Source organism: Zingiber officinale, chromosome 1A (assembly GCF_018446385.1).
Source record: "Zingiber officinale cultivar Zhangliang chromosome 1A, Zo_v1.1, whole genome shotgun sequence".
Taxonomy (NCBI): Eukaryota; Viridiplantae; Streptophyta; class Magnoliopsida; order Zingiberales; family Zingiberaceae; genus Zingiber; species Zingiber officinale.
The window spans coordinates 50,495,862-50,518,808 of NC_055987.1; the positions used below are offsets into that span (position 1 = coordinate 50,495,862).

A 22,947-nucleotide genomic window follows, 5' to 3' on the forward strand; every position below is an offset into this window, starting at 1 on the left:
GAACACGTTATGGATAGCTGACATTTCTTGAGGTAGCTCTATCTCATAAGCTACCTTGCCGACCCTTTTCTGAATCTGATATGGTCCCACGTAGCGCGGACTCAGCTTTCCCTTCTTTCCAAACCTCATCACTCCTTTCATAGGAGCTACCTTGAGAAATACTGAATCCCCGACTCTAAATTCCAACGGCCTACGTCGCTTATTTGCATAATTCTTCTGCCGACTCTGAGCAGTTTCTATTCTTTGACGGATATTCTGTATAACACGGGTGGTGTTGTCAATGAAATCTATTCAGAATCCCATCTCATTCTTTTCACCGCCTTCGTACCAGCATATAGGGGATCTACATTTCCTCCCGTACAAAGCCTCGTAAGGCGCCATTCCAATAGTAGTTTGGTAACTATTGTTGTAGGTGAATTCCACTAAGCATAGATATCGGCACCAGCTCCCCTTGAAGTCTAAGGCGCAAGCTCGTAACATATCTTCTAGTACTTAGTTCACCCTTTCTGTTTGTCCGTCGGTCTGAGGGTGGAAGGAAGTACTGAACAATAGCTTCGTGCCAAGAGCCCTCTGAACACATTCCCAAAATGTGAAATAAAGCGACCATCTCTGTCAGAAATAATAGTCTTAGGAATCCCATGTAATCTAATAATTTCCTTGACATATAATTGAGCCAGTTGCTCAATCGAATAGGTCATCTTGATTGCTAGGAAGTGGGTGGATTTCATCAATATGTCCACGATTACCCATATGACATCGTAGTCGTTCATCGTTTTGGGTAGTTCCGAGATAAAATCCATAGAAATATCCTCCCATTTCCATTCTGGAATCTGAATTGGCTGCAGTACACCTCCAGGTCTCTGGTGTTCTGCTTTAACTCTCTGGCAGGTCAGGCAGGTACTGACATATTGAGCCACGTCTCTTTTCATACCAAACCACCAGAATCTCTTTTTCAGGTCTTGGTACATCTTGGTGGATCCAGGATGCATCACATAGGGTGTTGCATGGGCTTCTTCTAGTATCTTCTTTCGTAATTCTGGATCGTCGGGAATACATAAGCGATCCTTGAGGTATAATATTCCACTGTCAGCGATACAGAATCCATCATCCTTTCCTTCTAAGACCTCTTGCTTGATCCTTTGGATGCTTTGGTCACGGGTTTCCTTCCCCAATATATCGTCGAACAGCGTCGGTACTATAGTCAGGGTAGAGAGCTGTCCGGACATATTTTCGACCCCATAGCACATAATTTTTCTTGGCTTCCCAATAAATTCAAACATCGGTTCTGCTTCAGGCCGGAAAACCACTTTTCTCTTATGACACTCTATCGAAGCACCGTACTTACTCAGGAAATCCATGCCTAAAATAATATCATAATCTTGCATGTCGAGCACTATCAGATCACAGTAGTGTTCCCTGTCTACGATTCTGAAGGGTGTGGCTCGCAGCATATGAGTAGATGGCATTATTTCTTCCGAAGGTAGGGTTGTTAAGAACTTGCGATCTAAGGCCTGTGATGGTATGTCTATCTTCCTTGTGAAAGGTGTAGAGACGAACGAGTGCATCGCCCCAGTATCAAATAATACAGTAGCATGCTGACTGAAAAGAAATATCTGACCTGTGACAATGGTAGAAGCATTCGCCACATCTTCCTTGGTGAGGGAGAAGATCTTGGCATTCGTCGTAGCTGGCGGAGCTTCAGTCTCCCTTAGCTTATCAAAGTCCCTTCTATAGCAGCCTGCATCTGGTGTAGCTGTGGGGGAGCACCTCTGTTCTGGACATACTGCTGAGGAGGTGTCTGAATCTGGGTAGGATAGTTTCTGGCCATATGTCCTTCCAATCCACAGTTGTAGCACCTATTTGTGCCTATACCGCATATTCTTGGATGCTTCTTTCCACATGTGGTACACTGAGGGAACGTAGGTTGCTTGCTTGTTGGACCACCCTTAGTGTCATTCCATTGCTTTCTCTTGCCACTGTGGATTCCTTTCCAGCTGGTTCTGGTATTTTGAGGTTTCTGTCCTCCGGGCTGGACTTGACTCTTGCCCTCGTTCAGTGCCTTCAGATAGTGTTCGGTGATCAGGGCACTGCTGATTAGCTCTTCGGCAGTCTGCGTTCTATTAATTCTGCCGACCACATTCAGAGCTATCTTGGGTCTGAGCATCTTCAGCATAAGTCTGACCCTTTCTCTTTCTGTGCTGACCAACTCTAGGCATAGGCGCGCAAGACGGTTGAATCTCTTCACAGCTTCATTAACTGGCAGGTCACCTTGTCGAAACTCGGTGAACTCATCGTAGTGCTTGTTGGTCACACGCATGTGGAAGAATTCTTCAAAGAATTCAGCTTCAAAATCCATCCATCTCATTTGGTTCACTTGTCTTTTTGCTTTAACTCGGTCCCACCACATTCTGGCATCTCGAGTAAGGCAGAATGATGCATACTTGACTTTCTCATGCTCTGGCTAGTCCAATAGTTCTACTATGCTTTCCACAGTCTTGAACCAGGCTTGAGCATCCCATGGTTCACAATTACCAGAGAAAACTTCCGGCTTCAGCCTCAGCCACTGAATCAGGTACGCCTCCTGTTGAACCAGTGGGGCTGGGCCTACCGGTGGTACAGGTACCGGTGGTACTGGTGCAGCTGTAGGTATAACTGGCATCACATTCTGGTTCCTTGGTGGGGTGGTAGGATTCCCCTGCTGATTCATCAGAGTATTTATCACTTGTTGTTGTTCCGTGACCTGACGCTGAAGTTCAGTGACTACATGCATCAGATCAGGTGGAGGTACTGTCTCATCAGCTCTGGTATTGCATCTTCTAGCCATGCTTATCTTCATAAATGACAACAAGGCTAGCATAAGTTATCATTATTCCTAACCTACCATCATGCATACTTAGACTAAAACTGTGACTTATCATAATTAAAAATAGAGTAGACATGCATACTTAAATTAAAGCATTCCTTATCATACATAAAAAGAAATAGAGTAGGCATAGAAATTCTTACTTGGAGCAGCAGGATGTACGCTTGATGTGTGTGTGTAATGGAAAGACAGACCTGCTCTGATACCAATCTATAACGCCCGCCCCTCCACTACTACTACTCTAAAGAAGGGACGGGGTTACAATATCGCCCCGGATGACAATCAAGGCGCAGACATTGGCAGACTTCATCACCGAGGTACAAAATCCGGAGCCCGAAGTTACCTGGAAGGTGTATGTAGATGGATCGCCCACTCGGCAAGGAAGTGGAGTAGGCGTGTTGTTGGTCTCCCCCCACGGAGAATGGATGCACCTATCCGTACGGCTAGACTACAGAGCAACCAACAATGAAGTTGAGTATGAGGCGCTTATAGCAGGTCTGCAGGCTGCTCGGCATGTGAGAGCTAGCAATGTGTTAATTCATTCAGACTCACAGTTGGCCGCTCAGAAACTTGCGGGGGCATTTGAGATAAGAAGCGTTAGGCTAAAGCTTTATGCGGAAGCCTTCGCCAAACTAAGGGTCAGTTTTCGAGAGGTGGTGGTACAGAAGATCCCCCGCTCGGCCAATCAAGCTGCAGATGAACTGGCCAAGCTGGCCAGTTCGATAACACCTATCGTCATTGAGCAGCCAGTCGAGCAAGTGTCCCTGGTCGCCCACATTGACCGAATGGAGGGACTCACATTCCCAAGTGACTGGCAAACGGCTGTAACAGAGTTTCTGAAGTCCGGAATAACGCCGTCCGATTGGTCGAAGGCACACCTGCTCAGAAGAAGAGCTGGTCTATTCGCCCTCATTGGCGACCAGCTCTACAAAAGGGCGTTCTCCAAGCCTCTGCTTAAATGTGTCGGCCTGGAGGATATGGACTACATTTTGAAAGAAGTACATCAAGGCTCATGCAGCGGGCATCCGGGCGATCGTTCGTTGGCAAGGAAGATTCTTTTGGCCGGCTATTTTTGGCCGACTTTACAGGAGGACGCCGCTCGGACAGTCGCCACATGCTTATCCTGCCAACGGTACCACAGTTTCTCACACTGTCCCGTGGAAGAATTAGAAACTTCCACGGTGTCCTGCCCGTTCGATCAATGGGGCATGGACATTGTGGGACCATTTCCAATGGCGATCGGACAGCGAAAGTTCTTGCTAGTAGCAGTGGACTATTTTTCCAAGTGGATTGAAGCCGAGCCGCTAGCTAAAATAACTGAGGAAATGGTTAAGAAATTTATATGGCAGAATATCATTTGTCGGTTCGGCATCCCGCGGCGGCTCATCTCCGATAATGGAAGGCAGTTCGTGGGTCAGCAGCTCAAGAAATGATGTGAGGGGTACGTCATTCAGCAAGCCTTCACCTCTGTAGCATATCCCCAAACTAACGGGCAAGCCGAAGTCACCAATCGGGAGATCTTACGAGTCCTCCGGGCTCGGCTCGACCATGAGGGTGGCAATTGGGTAGACGAGCTTCCCGGGGTATTATGGGCGCTCCGAACGACGCCCAAGGAGGGAACAGGAGTGACCCCCTTTCACCTGGTGTACGGTGGAGAAGCCATCGTCCCGGTAGAAGTCGGGGTAGAATCCGACCGGATCAGAGTATACAACGAGAACAATGCTAACCGGAGGCGTTTGGAGCTGGACTTGGTGGACGAGACGCGAGCCAAAGCCGTCGTTCAGTTGATGGCTTATCGGCAGAGGATGAAGCAAAACTACAACAGACGGGTAATTCCCAGATCTTTTCAGGTCAGCGATCTCGTCTGGAAAAAAGTCATGCCGGTCGGTGACGTGACCAAGTTGGGAGCTCCGTGGGCCGGGTCGTTCAAGATTGTAGAAAAGCTCCATTCGGGCACCTATTACCTCGAGGATGAAGGTGGACGGAAGCTAGAGCGACCGTGGAGCACAAACCACCTCCAGCCGTACCGAGCTGGGTGAAAGTGTGTCATTGTAACTCATAATGTTCAATTCTGTTGTATCTTTTGACCGCAGAAGTAGAATCAAAGGAACAATTTTTGCCGAATGAAGATCGTCGAGTGGCGACGTTAAATCCCAGAATAGGACCGACGACTATAAAAACCCCGGCATGAAGACCATCGAGCGGCGTCGTTAAATCCCAGAGTCGGACCGGCGACTATAAAAACCCCGGCTTGAAGACCGTCGAGCGGCGACCTTAAATCCCAGAGTCGGACCGACGACTATAAAAATCCCGGCGTGAAGACCGTTGAGCGGCGACGTTAAATCCCATAGTCGGACCGGCGACTATAAAAACCCCGGCGTGAAGACCGTCGAGCGGCGACGTTAAATCCCAGAGTCAGACCGGTGACTATAAAAACCCCGGCTTGAAGACCGTCGAGCGGCGACATTAAATCCCAGAGTCGGAACGATGACTATAAAAACCCCGGCTTGAAGACCGTCGAGCGGCGACGTTAAATCCCAGAGTCGGACCGGCGACTATAAAAACCCCGGCGTGAAGACGGTCGAGCGACGACGTTAAATCCCATAGTCGGACCGGTGACTATAAAAACCCCGGTTTGAAGACCGTCGAGCGACGACGTTAAATCTCAGAGTCGGACCGGCGACTATCAACCCCCCGATCCGAATATTAAGGAATGCCACTCGGGCAAAATTCGGGCGAAGAAGTAACATTAGCAGAGTCAGGATTTTATATGTACTCGTATAAAAATAACACAGTCAAGTAGGCTGAAAGACAGATTCAAGTAGATAATTTTAAATCGCCAAACGACAAGCCTACAGATGAAACTTCAAAACAAAGAAACAAAGACAAGCTAAAAAAGCTCCTCACTCCAGGGCATTAAAGATGTGTTCGGGGATGGTTTCTAGCAATCCGGCCAGGTCTTTGGGAGGGATGGAGATCATCTTCAGAAGTTGTCCCTTAGCCTTCAGATAAACCGTTGTCACCCAGATTGCTTCCTCAAAGGCTAGAACTAGCCGATCGCTAAACTTCTCGCCAAATTTGTCCGAGCGGAGATAGTTTTGTTTCATCACCTCGAAGCGGCCTGATTCACCGTCTTGATATTCCTTTAGCGCAGCTCGGGAAGCGTCAAGAGCGTCTTGGAGATCTTTCTTGTCTCCTTGAAGTTTGGCTTCAGCGGCCGATCGGCCCTCCTGCTTGGCAGATAGCAGGTCGACCAACTCCTTGGCGCGCTGCTCCAGTGCTCAGGCCTGCACATTCTTTGCTTCTAGATCGGTGGTGGCCCTATTCTTTCTGTTGGTGGCCAGCTTGATCTCCTGGTCATGGGACTTAACCTGGGCTTCGAGCCCAGCTACCCTGGTTTCCAAGCCAGAGGACTTGTGCCACTCGACCGCAAGTAGTTTCTCTGCTTTGGTCAGCTCGGACCGAAGCGTGGCGTATGAAGGCCCCTGAGCTGGCGCCCCTCCAGAAATTTGGAGATTCTTCAACTCTTCCTCCAGCACAGCCAGGCGGTTGCTGACCGTGATGTTCTCTACCCAGTTCCGCGCTCAAATGAAATAATATCAGGAATCAAGGTAAATAGTCATATAATGTGTTAAGAAGCATACCCCGGTAGCTTGCTGCAAATGGTTGTCTCCGAGCTGACCAGGAGTCATCAGGGCAACGCGGGCCCTCGCATCCTCCCATATCCTGGCGAGCGATCCGCGGATAGTGATCTGATGCTCCGGGGCGACCGACCAATCAGCCGCTAGAAGAAACTCTTCTGTTGGGAGATGGAGGATGACCTTAACCACTCGATGGCCGCTTGGATCCGACTGGGCTGAAGCTGCGTGGCCAGACGACTCGTCGAGCGGGGCGGAGATTATACCAGAACACCTAAGCTGAGTGTGAGTTCGTGGTTGGGAACTGACGGGCTACACTCTAAGGGAAGTCATAGGCAAATCCAGCTGGGAAGGAGTGCGGTTCGAAGATATGGCCTCGACTGAAGCGGGGGTCGGGGTGATTGCGGCAGAGGGGGCGCCGACCGGCTCTGTCACCGGTTCCACAGATATAGCTGATTGGGTGTGGAGATCCGTTCGACACCATTTGCGTATTATCAATGGTGAGTCTTCGGCCGAGTGCCCCACTTCTTCCGACATCGAACGACCGGCAGAGGAGATTGCATCGCCGACCGTCTCAGTTGTAGGGATCCGAATGGCTGACTCTCCGACCGCGGGTGGAGCTTCTTTGCTTTCACTCTCGTGTGAGCCGACCGGTTCGATGCCCAGATTGGCCATCTCCTTAGCTGCCGCTGCCTCTACCTCGACAGCTTTCAACTTCATTCGATCAGCAACCTTGGCACGCCACATGATGTCGGCTGCATAAAAGAAGAATAAATCAGTTAGACCAAAAGGAAGGGGGATGAGGAAAACGCTTACCCATGCTGCTCGGAAGCTTCGTTCTGATCGGGCTCAATCCAAATATATATAGCACCCCCTCGTAGAGCAGCTTGTTGATGTTGAATCTTTGTCCAGCTAGCAAATTGGTTGTATGGAGGTAATCTGGCTGGCTCTTATATTTACCGAGGTCCGGCAGGCTCGGCACAGTGGTCTGCCATTTAGTGCGGAAGGATGACCGCTCAGGAAAACGAAGATAGAAATAGTTTTTCTTCCAATGTTTGTTCGAGGTCGGCATCTTGTTGAAGAAAACAAGACCGATCCGCGACTGGAAGAGAAAAGTACCCCACTCGGATTGTTTGGGATAGTAGAAGTAGTGGAAAGTCTTAGGGACTAAGGGGATATCGTGCAGCCTAAAGAGGACAACCACCCCGCACAGCAACCTAAAGGAGTTAGGGACGAGTTGGCTGAGCGGGAGGCGGAAATAGTTGCACACCTCAAGGATGAACGGATTAATAGGAAAGCGCAGATCGGCTAGAACTGGTCTCGAAAAAAGCAAACAGTGCCGGTCGGAGGGTCGTGTGGCTGATCGGAGGGTGTGACTAGTATTAGTTCATGGTCAGATGGAAGTTCGAAAGTTCGGGTGAGGCTCAGCGCATCCCTTTTGTCGAACCGGCTCTCTGTGGTGGTATACCAGAGGCCGGGGGCGAGGTCGGACTGACGAGAGGAACTGACCATTGGTGATAAGGGCCAAGGCAAGAGATGACAAAGGTTAAGGAAAAGGATGATCGGAACATTGTCTAAGAGGGAACGAATACGACGAAAGCGCAAAGAAAAACACAAAAGAACTTAAAGGAGAGGGATGAAGGAGCCTTACAGAAGATGTGACCGAAGGAGCGAGGGATCACCGGACTGCAGAGAAACGAGTTCACCGGAACACTGAACGAAACTAAGCGAAAGCCCTCGGATGCATACACACGATAACGCGAAGCGGCTGGGAAAGAATAGATGCCCTTATAAACATTGGGCTCGATCGACCGGAGCCGTCTGATCCAGGTCACGAGATCCGACCGTCGAATTCGAAAAGCCAAAGGTCACATCAACCCTGACAGCCCGAGCGAGCGGTGATGGCTACGCGACCACGTGGCGCTTGCTCACAGGTTGCATTTAATGAGCACCATTATGCGAGTATGGTTGCGTGCTCAGCCTTAATGGCGTGGATTTGCACAAATCCCGAGGAGTTTCTAGGGATACTAGCGTTGACCACCGCTGGAGCGGCGTGGCAACCACTGGCAAACAAAATTCGCCAAGTGCTAACTAGTGACGTGCCGATCGGCATCACCCATTTGCGTAGACCCCGATCGGGTAGACCCTAACATCGGCAATCGAGTGGTAGACACGCCACCAAGCCAACAGTCTAGTCAGTCGAACTTACCGCCTCCTTCGACTAGACTTGAAGGGAAGGCATGTGATCCGATGGTAAGAATTGGGGGCCCACAGAGGAAGGGGTCAATGACACGGGATAGTCAAAGGTCTGGCCAAGCAGGGAGGGAGTCTCCTGGCCGAGCGACCTGAGTAGACCCCGGGCCTGCACGAAGACATCTCGACCTTGGGTCGAGCTTCCGACGCTTTCAAGCTCCTTTATAGAGAAATCGCTATGTCGAGTAGCTAAGCTGCTCGGCTGAACTACAGAATCACTTGTCAGTGCCCCATCCGAGCGTGTGACCAAGCGACCGTATCGCTCGGTTCGAGGTGCCTGCACACCCGGGCGCCTTGGAGGCCAAGCGATCAGCCTGACGGACCCAACTATAGACAAAGGGCTTAGAAGAGGACAAAAGGGGCAGCTAGTGATATCATTCTCGAGATGCCTGCCGCCGACAGGCAGCATGGTCGGCGGCCAGGCCGTACCAAGGATCGTATGGAGGAAGTTTCTGCTGCCATGACAGAGATATGCTCGGACAATTGTGGTATGATGTCAGACATGCTTTTCTGACACCGCCATTCCAAGGTATGCTTTGAGGAATGTGCATGCCTTGGGAAGCGTGCACGAGCCTCTCCGGGGTCTTATATAAAGACCCCCGGACTTCGATGGAGGTATGGTTTTTGATTTCATCTACTGTAGCCACAGTGTCTATTCCACCTCTGTCTCTTCTTGCCATTGCCTGACTTGAGCGTCGGAGGGTCGTCGCCAGGAACCCCTTCCCAACCCGACTTTGTTGCAGGTTCATTGGAGGCTACGTCGCTGCGAAGATCACCGGGAAGTAGAAGAGAGAGCGCCACATCCCCAGTTTCCATCGACTCAGTGCGCGGACAGGATCACATCTATAGTAGTTGCATGACACACTCTCCTATAGTTATATACTCTGACTCAGTTGTGGATAGGGCAACACAGTGTTTCTTTCTACTAAACCAGCTGACAAGTGATGGACCTAGTAATTGACATCCACCACTTGTGTTTTTACTATCTAATTTACACCCAGCGTAATCTGAGTCAGAATAGCCTATTAACTCAAAATTGTTAGTTCTAGGATACCAAATTCCTACATTTGATATTCCTTTAAGGTATCTAAAGATTCTTTTAACTTGAGCCAAATGAGATTCTTTAGCACAAGTTTGGTATCTAGCACACATGATAAATGCAAATAAAATATCGGGTCGACTTGCAGTTAAGTACAGTAGACTACCTATGGCACTCCTATAGTATTTTAAGTCAAGTGGGTTTCCATTAGGGTCATCATCTAGGATTGTGTTAACTACCATATGTGTCTTTATTTCTTTAGTATTTTCCATCCTAAATCTTTTTAGCAACTCTTTGGTGTATTTTTATTGATAAATGTAATTATCCTCATTTGTTTGTTTGATTTGTAGTCCTAAAAAGTAAGTTAATTTTCCTACTAGACTCATTTCAAATTCTTGTTCCATTAGACTTATAAATTCTTCTAGGAATTCTGAGTTGGTTGAACCAAAGATTATGCCATCTACATAGATTTAGGCTATAAAAATATCCTTTTTTATTGTTTTAACAAATAGGGTTGGGTCAATTTGACCTTGGTTAAACCCTTTTAATGAAAGGAAAGAGGTTAACCTTTCATACCATGCCTTAGGTGTTTGCTTAAGTCCATATAAGACTTTCTTTAGCTTAAAAACATAGGTTGATCTAGACTTTCAAATCGAGGTGGTTGTCCTACATAGACTTCTTCTTTTATTAGTCCATTTAGAAAGGCGAATTTGACATCCATTTGATACAACCTGAACCCTTTATATGCTGCATAACTGAGTAACATTCTAATGGACTCTAATCTAGCAACTGGGGCATAAGTTTCATCATAGTCAAGCTCCTCTACTTGACTAAATCCCTTAGCAACTAGCCTATCTTTGTTTCTAGTAATTTTCCCAGTTTTGCTTAATTTATTTCTAAACACCCATTTTGTTTCTATTATTTTCTTATTTTTGGGTCGTGGTACTAAGTCTCAAACTTTATTTCTTTCAAATTGAGCTAGTTCCTCTTGCATAGCTATGCCCCAGTCTGGGTCAAGTAAAGATTTAGCTATGGTTTTAGGTGTTCGATTTTTGAAATCAGAGATATTTGACTCAGGTTTCTAAAGGATGACCTAGTTTGAACCCTTAGGTCTGAATCACCAATTATTTGGTCAATTGGATGATTTGGGTTAACTCTGATGGTTCTAAGAGGTTGATTTTATTGAGGTTCTTCTTCCTCTTCGTGATTTAAATATTGATTGATTCCTTCTTGATTGTTGTTGCCTTGAATAAACTCAATTGGTTGAAGTTGGGTTTGTTCTAGGTTTTGTTTGGATTCCTCAAACTTTACATTGGTGACTTCTTCAATTCTTAGTATAACCTTATTGTATATTCTATAGCCCCTACTATTTAGTGAATATCCTATAAAAAATTCATTTTCTATTTTAGATGTGAATTTTCCTAAGTGTTCTCTTGTGTTTAGTATGAAGACAGGACACCCAAATACTTTAAAGTATTTTATGTTGGGTTGTTTATTATAATATATTTCGAAGAAGGTTTGTTATGTATTTTATTTAGTGTTGTTCTATTTGGCACATAACAGGCTGTACTAACAGCTTCTGCCCAAAAGTACTTAGGTAGATTATATTCATTTAACATTGTCCTAGATGCTTCAAGTAGAGTTCTATTTTTTCTTTCTATAATTCCATTTTGTTGAGGTGTTTTAGGACACGATAATTCGTGATGATATCCATTTTCAAGATAAAATTTATTAAAGTTATGATTTTTAAATTCTCCCCCATTGTCACTTCTGATCCTTTTAATTTTAAGGTCTTTTTCATTTTCAATTTGCTTGCAAAATTTTGTAAAGATTTCAAAAGTTTCATCCTTATTTTTTAAAAATTTTACCCATGTGAACCTAGAATAGTCATCTATTATCACTAGATAGTATAAACTCCCATTTATTGATTTGACCCCATGGGAGTCAAATAAGTCTATGTGTAGAAGTTCTAGTATTGAGTTAGTTTGAGATTGATTAGTTGGTTTGTGAGTAGATTTTATTTGTTTTCCTTGTTGACATGCATTACATATTGTTGAGTCTAAGTTAGATAATTTCGGTAATCCTCTAACTAATCCTTTTAATTTGCTTATATTTTTGAAATTTGTGTGTGACATTCTTCTATGTCATAACCAAGTTTCTTATTTTTGTGTTAAATGACACTTAATTGAAGAAGTAGTTAAGTTAATTGCATAGATGTTGTCTTTTCTAAAACCTTTTAGATTTATCGAAGGGTTATCTAAGTGCTTGATTAAGCATTCCGAAGATAAAAACCTAATCTTATATCTAGTGTCACATATAGTTGACTAATACTGAGAAAATTATACTTGAAATTTTCAACAAGTAATACATTTGTAATAATAAAGTTAATTTTAAGTTCAATGTTACCTATGCCAATTAACTTGAGTTTGCCGTTGTTTCCAAAGGCAATTATTCCTAAGCTTTTGTAGGTAAGTTGGGTGAATTTGGTGTGATCCTCAGTCATATGTATTGGACCCCGTGGTTGTTTTGATGTAATCAACCAAGTTGGTTAGGTCCTGCTTTATGTTTGATCTCTGTGTCTTAGTGTGTAGGAGCTTAGGAGCGCAGGAAGTCGAGCGGAATACGCAGCTAGCGAGAAAGGCGGCATGGGAACGGAGCCGATGGGCTCGGTGCGTCTGAAGGACGAGAGAGCTGCGGAAGAGTACACCGGTGGGCGAGAAGAACGTGCACGATGTTCGAGGGACTTAAAGCTGGGACAGAAGACTGCTCGAGGAGAAGGCCGGAAATTGGGTTTGGGTGAGCCCTATTTCGGTTGGCCGGAATCACCCAAAAAAACGGAACTTCGGAAGTCGAAGCAAAGAAGCAAGCTGGAAAAGCCGCTAGCTTGGAGGCGCCTCCATCAGGCATTGGAGGCACCTCCAGCTTGAAGGCACCTTCAGTCCTTGTTGAAGGCGCCTCCAGCTTGAAGGCGCCTTTAGTCCTTGTTGAAGGCGCCTTCAACCAGGTCAAACTGACCGTTTGCATTCAGATAGAGTTCTATCCGATCACTCACTTAGAGGCGCCTTGGACCTCTGTTGGAGGCGCCTTGGACCTTCGAGATAGACTTTCCAGGGGCTATAAAAGGATCCCTGGACCTAGAAATTAATAATCAATTGTTCTTTCAACTCTGTAGTCATTCCTAGCAACTTGTCTGAGCTTTCCATTATGTAAAAGGCTTCTCCGCCTTCAGAGAAGGAGATCTTTTCAGAGCGCTTTACTTCTGCTTGGATTAAGAACCGTCTTGGTTGTAACCAAGTAAATTGCTGCTGTGAGAAAATGGATCCACCAACTAACCACAACAAAGCATAAGATTAGTAACCAACCTACTTGTTGCTTAATCAGAAACAACACAGGTCTTACCTTAGATCGAATCTATAGATCTACAACTGTTTGATGAAGAAATCAGAATACAACCATGAGGAGGATACAACTCTCCACTTGTTCCTACAGCCGTTCGATGAAGAACCCAAGTGCTACTGTGAGGAAGAAAGTCTCCACCTAAGATCTGATGAGAATATGAGGTCACTATTGATTTCCTTCCTTCTCAAATTCGGAGGGGCAACGGATGTCCAACTGCCAGCTCAGTAGCGCAAGGGTACAGAGCCAATCTACTCTCGGTGGTAGCTAGCTTCCCTCACTACTGATCTCGACTGAGACCCAACACCTAGAGAAAGTGGCGCAGCATGATCAATGGCGTCGAGTGATGAATCGAGAGTTAGATCACAACAGAGGAGATGACGACAGATTTACCTAGGCTTTGCAAGAAGGGAGGCATTCGGTATCCTCTTGTCGTGGTCGGAGAGTGACTGACAACAACACGTGAGGGAGATGGAGATCGTCAGCATCTTGCTCATGAAAATCACGAAAACAATTGGATCAGGAAGAAAGAAGAGGCATCGGCGGCTGGCGAGAGGAGTTTGGGAGAGAGGAGGGCTGCAGAGAGGGCGTCGACGGTTGGGACTCATTAGCGTTGGAGGTCAGGTGGTCCGCGACGATGGGGAATTGGGAGAGGGCGGTGTGTGAGGGAGATGAGAAGGGAATCGGGGAAGAAGGGATCGGGCGAAGGGAAGTTCGGGAGAAAGAATAGGAGAAGGAATCAGCTTATAAACCTAGGTCAGTTAAAACTTATGTTAGTTTAATTAAATGCTAAGTTAATTCCTCAATCAACTCCCAACTTAATGAGTATTCCAAATAGGCTTCTTCTACGATCAATTGATTTATCCCCTTAAAATATGTCATATGACATTCGTTTAAATCCTAATTTTTTTTTAAAAATTCCTGAAAAATCTAATAAGATTATTTTTCAAATAATCTTATTATTTACGCACCGTATTTTACAATTTTCATTTTTAGTTGCAATTAATTTCTTATCTAAACAAGTAATAATTTTTAAAAAAATCCTTATTAAAATTAAGATATACCTCTTCGGGACCTTCGGAAATGAGTACGGACTCGTGGCTCAATTCGGGTTCGTACCTGTCTTCCGATTCGTCCTCCGATTCTTCTTCACGAGCCATCAACGCGAGGTGACTTTGATGCTTCTGATCTTTGGCCTCCGATTCTTCTGAGAATGAGTCATCCCAGGTTGCTTTGAGAGCCTTCTTCTTGGATGTCTTTGACTTGTCGCTCTTCAATCTTAGACACTCGTTCTTGTAGTGGGCTTTCTTATTGCACTCGAAGCAAGTCACGTTCCTTGGTTTAGTCGGGGAGTTGATCTTCTGCAGGTCCCTTTTGCTGAAGTTCTTCTTCCTCCTGGTGAACATCTTCCTTACCAGGTTCACCAGGTACTCTTCATCTTCAGAATCTTGGTTGGACTCATCTTCAGGTTCAGGCTTGGTTTTTGTCCTTTCTTTGGAGGAACCTGCAAACAAAGCGATACCTTTCTCGGTTCTGGCGTTAGTCTACTCGGGTAATTCTAGTTCACAAAATAACTCAACTAATTTCAATTTAGAGAGATTCTTCAAAATCTTATAGGCATCCACAATGGATGTCCACAATGTATTTCGAGGAAAGGCATTTAAGGCGTACTTGATTAAGTCCCGATTCTCCATTTGGTGATCTATCGCGTGAAGTCCATTGAGGGTGTCTTTGATCCTCGCATGAAGTTGACTTGCCGTTTCTCCTTTCTGTATTTTAATATTAAATAATTTATTTAAAAGGAGATCACGCTTAGTTACCTTGGCATCGCTCGTTCCTTCATGTAGTTTGACCAGCTTGTCCCATAATTCCTTTGCATTTTGGTGCGGTCCTACCCTGTTCAGCTCCCTCGTTAGCCCGCATTGTAGTGTGTTGAGAGCTTTGAAGTCTATCGAGGATTTCTTTTTCATATCCAGAGTCCACTGTTCTGGGTCCAGTGGATTTCCGGAGTTGTCGACTGACACCTTGTAGCCTCTGGTGATGCTGAACCATTGGTCGAAGTCAGTCTTTAAGTAGACCTCCATTCACTTCTTCTAGTAGGGGAAGTCATCCCCGTTGAATAGAGGAGGATGAACTGTGCTGAAGCCTTCGACTTGAGACATTTTTACCTTGCACACACACAACAAAAAATAAGAAATCCCAAGACTTGGTCTTGGATTTGTAGTGTGGTATTTAAAAAAATATCTAAGACTAAATTAGTGTTGCACCAATTCAGATTAATTGCTATGAGAAAATTTTCAAAAAGGTAATGATCCCAGTTTGGATTAAAACATAAAACTAAAAACTGAAAAAAAATGAAAAAGAATTTCACCCCTTTGTCTGATTGGTGGTTGCACCAAATCAGAGCGGTACCTGCTCTGATACCACTTGTTGTATCGAGAAGTTCGCTAGAGGGGGGGATGACTAGCGATTTAAAAAACTATCGTATCGAGAGTAAGCAGTGGAAGAAAGAAAACAACGCTAGCACAAACCAATTTACTTGGTTCGGAGCCTTGGTCGACTCCTACTCCAAGGCTCGCACTCGTCGAGTACTTTCGTTGGGCAATCACTAATAGTTCGTAAAATCGGATTATAATTTTGAGTACAGGAACTATTAAGAACAATATCGACAATAAAATAAAGGAAAGAAAAACTCTTTAGCAATACGTTGTCGGAGTAGCGTCGCAGCGTCATCGGAGCACAGCGCGGTAGAGCAGATATCGTTGTTGTGTACTAAAGCTCTGGAGAAGACCTCCTTATATAGGAAGCTCCGGGCAGCCGGATCCCTTCTGGGCGCCTGGACTGTGACGTAGCACAGCCAACCAGAGTGCTCCACGTTGCGACGTCGCTTAGGGATAACTTTTGCTTTCCGGGCGCTCGGATCCCTTTCGAGTGCCCGGACCCCATTTTTCAGCAAGCTTCTCTCCCTGCAAGAAAATGTTAGTTCGAAGCACAATGCAAATTATATTACCTTGCAAAACAAAGTGTTAGCACAGTTATAATAAACAAACGGAGTATTAATTAGATTCTGTCTCGCCGAGACCGGAATCTAGTCAAGATCTCAACTTAGAGTTTCGAAATGGCTCTAAGTTGGATCGACGCCTAACTTCCCTTCTCGAGAATGCATCCTCACCGTCACTCCCCTCTAGTGACTTACCTTAACTTACCTACTAGATGTCTGGCCAGCCCTTCGATCCGTCTGGACTTCGTGCCAGATGTCTGGTCAGCCCTTCGACATGTTTGGACTTTGTGCCAGACGTCCAATCAGCCCTTCGACCCGTTTGGACTTTGTGTCAGCTATTCGGTCGGCCCGTCGACCTAGCTGGACTTCATGCTAGACATTTGGTCAGTCCGTCGACCTGTCTGAACTTCGTGCCAACTATTCGGTCGGCCCGTCGACCTAGCTGGGCTTCTCCTGCACACTTGGTCACAACGTTAGAACACAATAAAATTAACTTAACCTACTTAGTTATTCATCAAAACCTGAGTTAGACTGTTAGTGCTAACCACACCAACACTTGGTTGTCCTCCCTAATAGATGATCAAAATCTCTTGGGTTTTTTTAATCAGGGACCGAAAAAAATCCTCATCTGTGAGCCCTTGGGAGAAGATACTCACTAGAATCTCTGGAGTGCTGATGGAACATCCATGACTACTTGGTTGTACCATTTTATATATACCCTCATCGCCTCCTTGGGACATTGCTTAAAGGAAAATAAACTCAGCATGGTCTAGTGGTATTGGCAGTTATTGGTGAAGTGGTGGAGGAATGACCTGCTAAAATCCTTGAAGCAGTAAATGGAGTTGCCAGACAGTCAATTGAACCCTCTTTGTACTGAATCGGATAGGGTGGTCAGGAATACTCGGCACTTAATGTCGTCCATGTATTGATGGAGGATAGCCGTATTTTCAAATTTGAGCAGAAGATCCTCTGAGTAGGTTGCTCCTATATACTCTCCGATTGCTAAGGGTTGAAAATAGCTTGGCAACTTATCTTCCAATATTTCTTGGGTGAATGATATACTTACTCGTTCGGGGGAGCTACTGGTTATAGGAGCTTTCTGTATGTCCAAAAGGAATTTAGATATCTCCATAATGATATGATATTGTCCACTTTGGGCTTAAGTTCTCATGATTTTGCTCTTGAGCTCTATCCAAAATGCCTCATGTCAATGTACATATTTTTTTCTTATAAACTCATGATCTTTCTCATGTATTTTCAATGTGGACTATATTTGTCACCTTAGAACCCCAACAATCCACCCCTCAAACAAAGGACCATAGGGTCCCCTCAAGCATCGGATCACTTTTGACCTACTCAGGGTCTCTCCTCGAGCATCAGGTCACTCTTGACCTACTTAGGGTCTCCCCTCAAGCATCAGGTCACTGATTTGCTTAGGGCCTCCCCCTCTTCGTCCAAGGTTTCACCCACATGGTTCGATCTTAGATCATAGCTCTAGCTTGTACTTCTTCCGATGGTTAGTCTAATGAAGAGCGACCTCACTATGATTTTGCTCTTGGAGTCTACCCAAAAGGCCTCATGCCAATAGAGATATCTTTTTCTTATAAACCCATGATCTTTCCCATGTGTTTTCAATGTAGGGCTATGCTTGCAACCTTGCAACCCCAACACTTTCCCCTTTCGAATATCCCGAGTGGGCGCGTCTCTCGAAGATGATCCTTGGGGTCTTTCCGCTTGACCCATATCATCTTATGGCATGCTGAACAGTGCCCGGTGATACATAACCAGGGAGGGCGGCACAGGCAGCAGGTTGATCGGCTGCATAAGCACTTGCATGAAGTCGACCGGAGGAGGAGGAATTGATTGGAACCTAATTGGCCCTTCCATTCGGGTCCTACGCTTGGTATAAGGGCCCATTGTCAATAAAGTAGGATCATTTAGCAAAGGACACTCGGATGTTGCTTGTTGCTGTTACACCAACTTCTACGCTAGGGTGGTTATTAGTAGTTCCAACACTTCTTGCGACAAACTAACTGTAGTTAATCATCCAGTCTCTTTATCTTCACGTTCCATATTCAGGCGAAGTCCCTACAGATTGTGCTAGATTTGATCCTGTCTGAAATCGGGGAAGATGATGCGCTGGGTAAGTGGCTTTGCTGTTGACCATGGGAAAACTTTTGTACTGGGAGTAGAGGGCATCAAACTATTCTTCACGTCAAAAAAGAATGTGGAGGGAAGAAAATGTTAACAACTGGGCTAGGGAGGGGTCCCCGATGCAGGCACTCTAATACTCAAGTCAAGCAAACGATAGTGGAGAAGATTAAGAACAGTAGAGACAAACAATAAGTTGTGATAGCGAGACCTCGTTTACTTGCACTTGTAGATGAAGACTCTTTTATATAGTGTTGTTTTTCCCCTTTGCACGTATCTGGATGCATTACTAAAATAGGGTCGGCCATTATGACACTCTGACACCTTTCCTAGAATAGACTCGCAATTCCTGCGCTTTATAGGGTAGAAACTTTCGATGTATAGCTTGCATGGGGAATATTTCCTTGATTTTCTGATAATGATCACATAAAATACCAGAAAGGAATATTGAGCTGATGGACTATTAATGCACAATGATGATATGTCGGTTGAGTCGTCTCTATCATACGATCGGACCCCGTTGCGTACAGAGTCTAGTCGGCTAAAAAATGATGATCCTCTCAAAGACTCAACCTTCACTCGACATCTTTGCTCGGTCATAGAGCTTGACCAGGCCACATTCAGCCATGTGACTATACTAGTTTTGAGTGTTGACTGTTCCTTGACTTTGACTGTCATATTAGCCAACCTCTTGACTCCATCTCCGACTTCGGGGGCCCGCCTTATTCGCTGTATCATAGATTATGTCAACCGTTGCTTATCAAATTCCAAGTCCCTCTTCATAAATTGATTTCAAAGTTCATTTAATCTAAAACTCAATGGGCTTTTAATTGGGCCGAAGCTGAATATATATATATATATATATATATATATATATATATATATATATATATATATCACGATGTCATTGAGGCGGATCACCAGTTAATTAATTATTAGATCAAATAATTGTTAGTGGATTCTCAATGTATCGATTATGAGTTTTTCGTTAGAGTTTTTATTTCCATGTAAACAAATTTCACTGTCTCTCTCCGATCCCTTATCTACGTTTCTTCGCTTCGATCCACATTCCATTCCCCTGCACTTGTCTCCTCCTCTGACCTCTCAAGTAAGCAAAACCCAAAAGGAACTTTTGACTTATGAAAATTTCCAATTAGACCCTCGATAACGGTGCAATTTAATTCCCGAGAAAAAAAAACATTTACCCCTATTTTCCTTAAAATGGCTCCTAAAATTTTAAATTCATCATGTTAAGGATGCATTCTAATTATAAAAATCAATTAACTAGGGATGTAATTGAGAAGTCGAATTAAATTTTTAATTGTTTGAGCTTGATTTATTTATAATCGAGCTGAGCTCAAATTTTATTTAACGAATCTATTCATAATTCATGAGCTTATTTGAATTTTTATCAAGCCTAAACGAGTTTAATAAATATAAATTATAAATTTAAATATTTATTAAAAATTAAATTATATATTTAAAAAATATTATAATATTTTTATTAAAATTTATAATTTTATTTTAATAAATAAATTTGTCTATATTTTTCATAAGTAGAATGTAAAATCTATAAATTTAATATCAAAATTATTATTTTTTTATTTAAAAATTGATTCATGAGTTTAACGAACGTGTTTACGAGCTAACAAATCGAGTATTGCGAAGTTTAAGTTTGGTTTGTTTATCTTAACAAACCTCATTAAAAGAGCTCAAATGAACTTTTATCGAATTGAGTTTCGAATAGCTCACGAACGACTTAATTTATTTACATCTCTACTAACAACTTATATTAAAATGAGATTATTATTTTTTAAATAAAACATTATATTATTCTGAAATTGATTTACAAATTAAATTTGCAGCCATTTTGCAATTGTCAAATTTGAAGCTGCAACGTGCTTACACAATAAATTCAAGGCGCAAAGGTGACCTTAGCGGCCCTCACTTCCCCTCAAATTTCAAGGCGCAACGTGCTTACAAAATAAATTCAAGATGTCTTTTAATAGCATTACTAAATGTTCAGAATTTGATCAGTTAAACTATCTACATGTATAAATATACATGAATATTTTAATAATATCATATGTATATATTAATTATATATATATATATATACATGTATTATAATCGGAAAGATTGATATTTCTAACTGACCAAATTTTGACCAACAATATTTATTATTCTTTTAATTAACAAACTCATGTGGTTGGAGCAATTGTCACACACTTTTTAAATGAGAATAAATTGTAGAATGTATCCTACCTTTTAGCATGGAAAAGATAGACATTCAATCATATATTTTATCAATAAATTTTGTTGGTCAGAAACCACCAACTAGAAATTTCTATTTTCTCAATTACACCACAAAAAAAACCAGTGTTTCCGACGGGACTACCGACAGAATTAATATGCTGTCGGTAAACTCTACTTTTTACCGACGGAATAAATCATTCCGTCGGTATTACAGCGTGATACCGACGGAATATTAATTCCGCCAGTGAACTAATGATATTACCGACGGAATAAGCCATCCCGTCGGTAAATTAATGGTTTTACCGACGGAATTAGTAATTCCGTCGGTAAACTTAAAGTGTACCGACGGAATATGAATTCCGTCGGCAAGTTCCCCTAAAAAAACCCTAACCTCCTTTTTCCCTCACGCGCGCGCGGCCGACGGCTTCGTTCTCCCCGTTCCCGATCGCAGGTTAGTTTTTGGTTTTTTTTTTTTCCTTTTTTTCCGGCGAGCGGCAGTTGCCGCCGGCCTTCGCCCACACGCTGTGGCGCGTGCCCGCAGTGGGCTTCCTCGCCCGCAGCGGGTTTCTGCGCCCGCCATCGGCTGGCGGCGTTCGGCTTCGGCCGCCAGGGCCATCTGCGCTAGCCGGCGGCGGCCGCCTGTGAGCATCTGCGCCTGCCAGCGGCCGCCAGCGGGCTTCTACGCTAGCCGGCGGCTGCCTGCGGGCTTCTGCGGCAGTCGGCGGCCTCCTGCAGGCTGTGCTGGCTGGCAGCTGGTTGCTGGTGCCACGAGAAATTTGAAAAATATTTTGTCTTAATTTTTTAGCTAAATTATTTTTATTTTGTAAACAGGTAGCATTTGCTGCTCTTCTCCAGTTGACCTACACATATTCAGGTAAAATTTACTAAATTATACTGTATGTCATTTAACATGATTAAAGTTAGAAATAGGTTATGTTAGTATGTTAATTTATAGCATAATATAGTCCGTTTGTTTGTTTTGTGTTAGTATCTTAATGTATGTTAATTTTTAGTTCTCAATATATTAGTTTTAGGTGAAAATGTCTATGAACAAAGCTTGGATGTACAATCGATTAGAAAAAGGATTTATCAGAGATGATTTTATTGCTGAAGTTGAACAGTTTGTGAACTTTGCTAAAAGTCACCCTGAATGTATGAATGGTGCTGAGTTACGGTGTCCATGCAATCATAAAAAATGTCAAAATAGAGCTTTCTGTGATGAGAATACTGTAAAAATGCATATATGTAGAAATGGTTTTGTGCCAAATTACTACAATTGGTACTGTCACGGAGAACCTTATTTATATGAACCAATTGGACCTTCTGGTGATTCGTCATCCAGGGCAACAGTTACCGCTCCTGAAGCATCAATTAATATTGATATCGCAATGCAATCAATGGTTCATGATACGATAAATGCTACAGTTGATTATTCTAATATAGATGAAACACCAACACCTGAATATCAGCAACTATATGAAATGTTAAAGGCTAGTGAAAGAGAAGTGTGGAAAGACATTCCCTCAGGTCATTCTCAATTATCAGCTACTGCAAGGTTATTAAATATGAAAGCAGAACATCATTTTTCAGAAAGATGTTACGACGACATTTGTCAGTTGATGTCAGAATTGCTTCCTGCTGATAACATAATGACGGATAGTTTTTACAGTACAAAAAAATTGATCAGAGGTTTAGGTTTGCCTGTGGAGAAGATTGATTGTTGTATAAATAACTGCATGATATTTTGGAATGAAGACAATGATCTGCGTGAATGCAAAATCTGTACACACCCTCGTTATAAGCATGGTACTCGCATACCTGGGCAGAAGAAGAAAAAAATAGCTTGGAAAGTGATGTATTATTTTCCGTTAACTGCTAGACTTCAACGTTTGTATGCATCTGCTGCTACAGCTTGCCATATGACGTGGCATCATGAGCATGCGCACGATGGAGGTATAATGTGTCATCCTTCTGATTCACCTGCATGGAAACATCTAGATGCTGTATTTCCTTCATTTGCAATGGAACCATGTAATGTGAGATTGGGACTTTCTGCAGATGGATTTCAACCATTTGGACAGTCAGGACAACAATATTCATCTTGGCCGGTTATATTAACACCTTACAATTTACCGCCATGGATGTGTATGAAAGATGAATTTATGTTCCTTATAGTACTTATTCCTGGTCCAACCAATCCCAAAGAGAAGATAGATGTTTTCTTACAACCTCTTATTGCAGAGTTAAATGAATTATGGAATGTAGGGTCGGTGATTTATGATGTTGCAAGCAAAACTAATTTTAGATTGCATGCTGCATTATTATGGACAATCAGTGATTTTCCAGCATA

The 22,947-nt window shown here is 43.7% G+C and overlaps 1 protein-coding gene across 1 annotated transcript; it reads left to right on the top strand.

The window, feature by feature from the left end:
• The first annotated feature begins 3,138 nt into the window (after positions 1-3,138).
• Positions 3,139-4,902, top strand: LOC121997902. The gene is made up of 2 exons (XM_042552571.1): positions 3,139-3,861; positions 4,714-4,902. Exons 1-2 carry the CDS (start codon positions 3,139-3,141, stop codon positions 4,900-4,902), a joined length of 912 nt encoding a protein of 303 aa, XP_042408505.1.
• Positions 4,903-22,947: the final 18,045 nt, after the last annotated feature.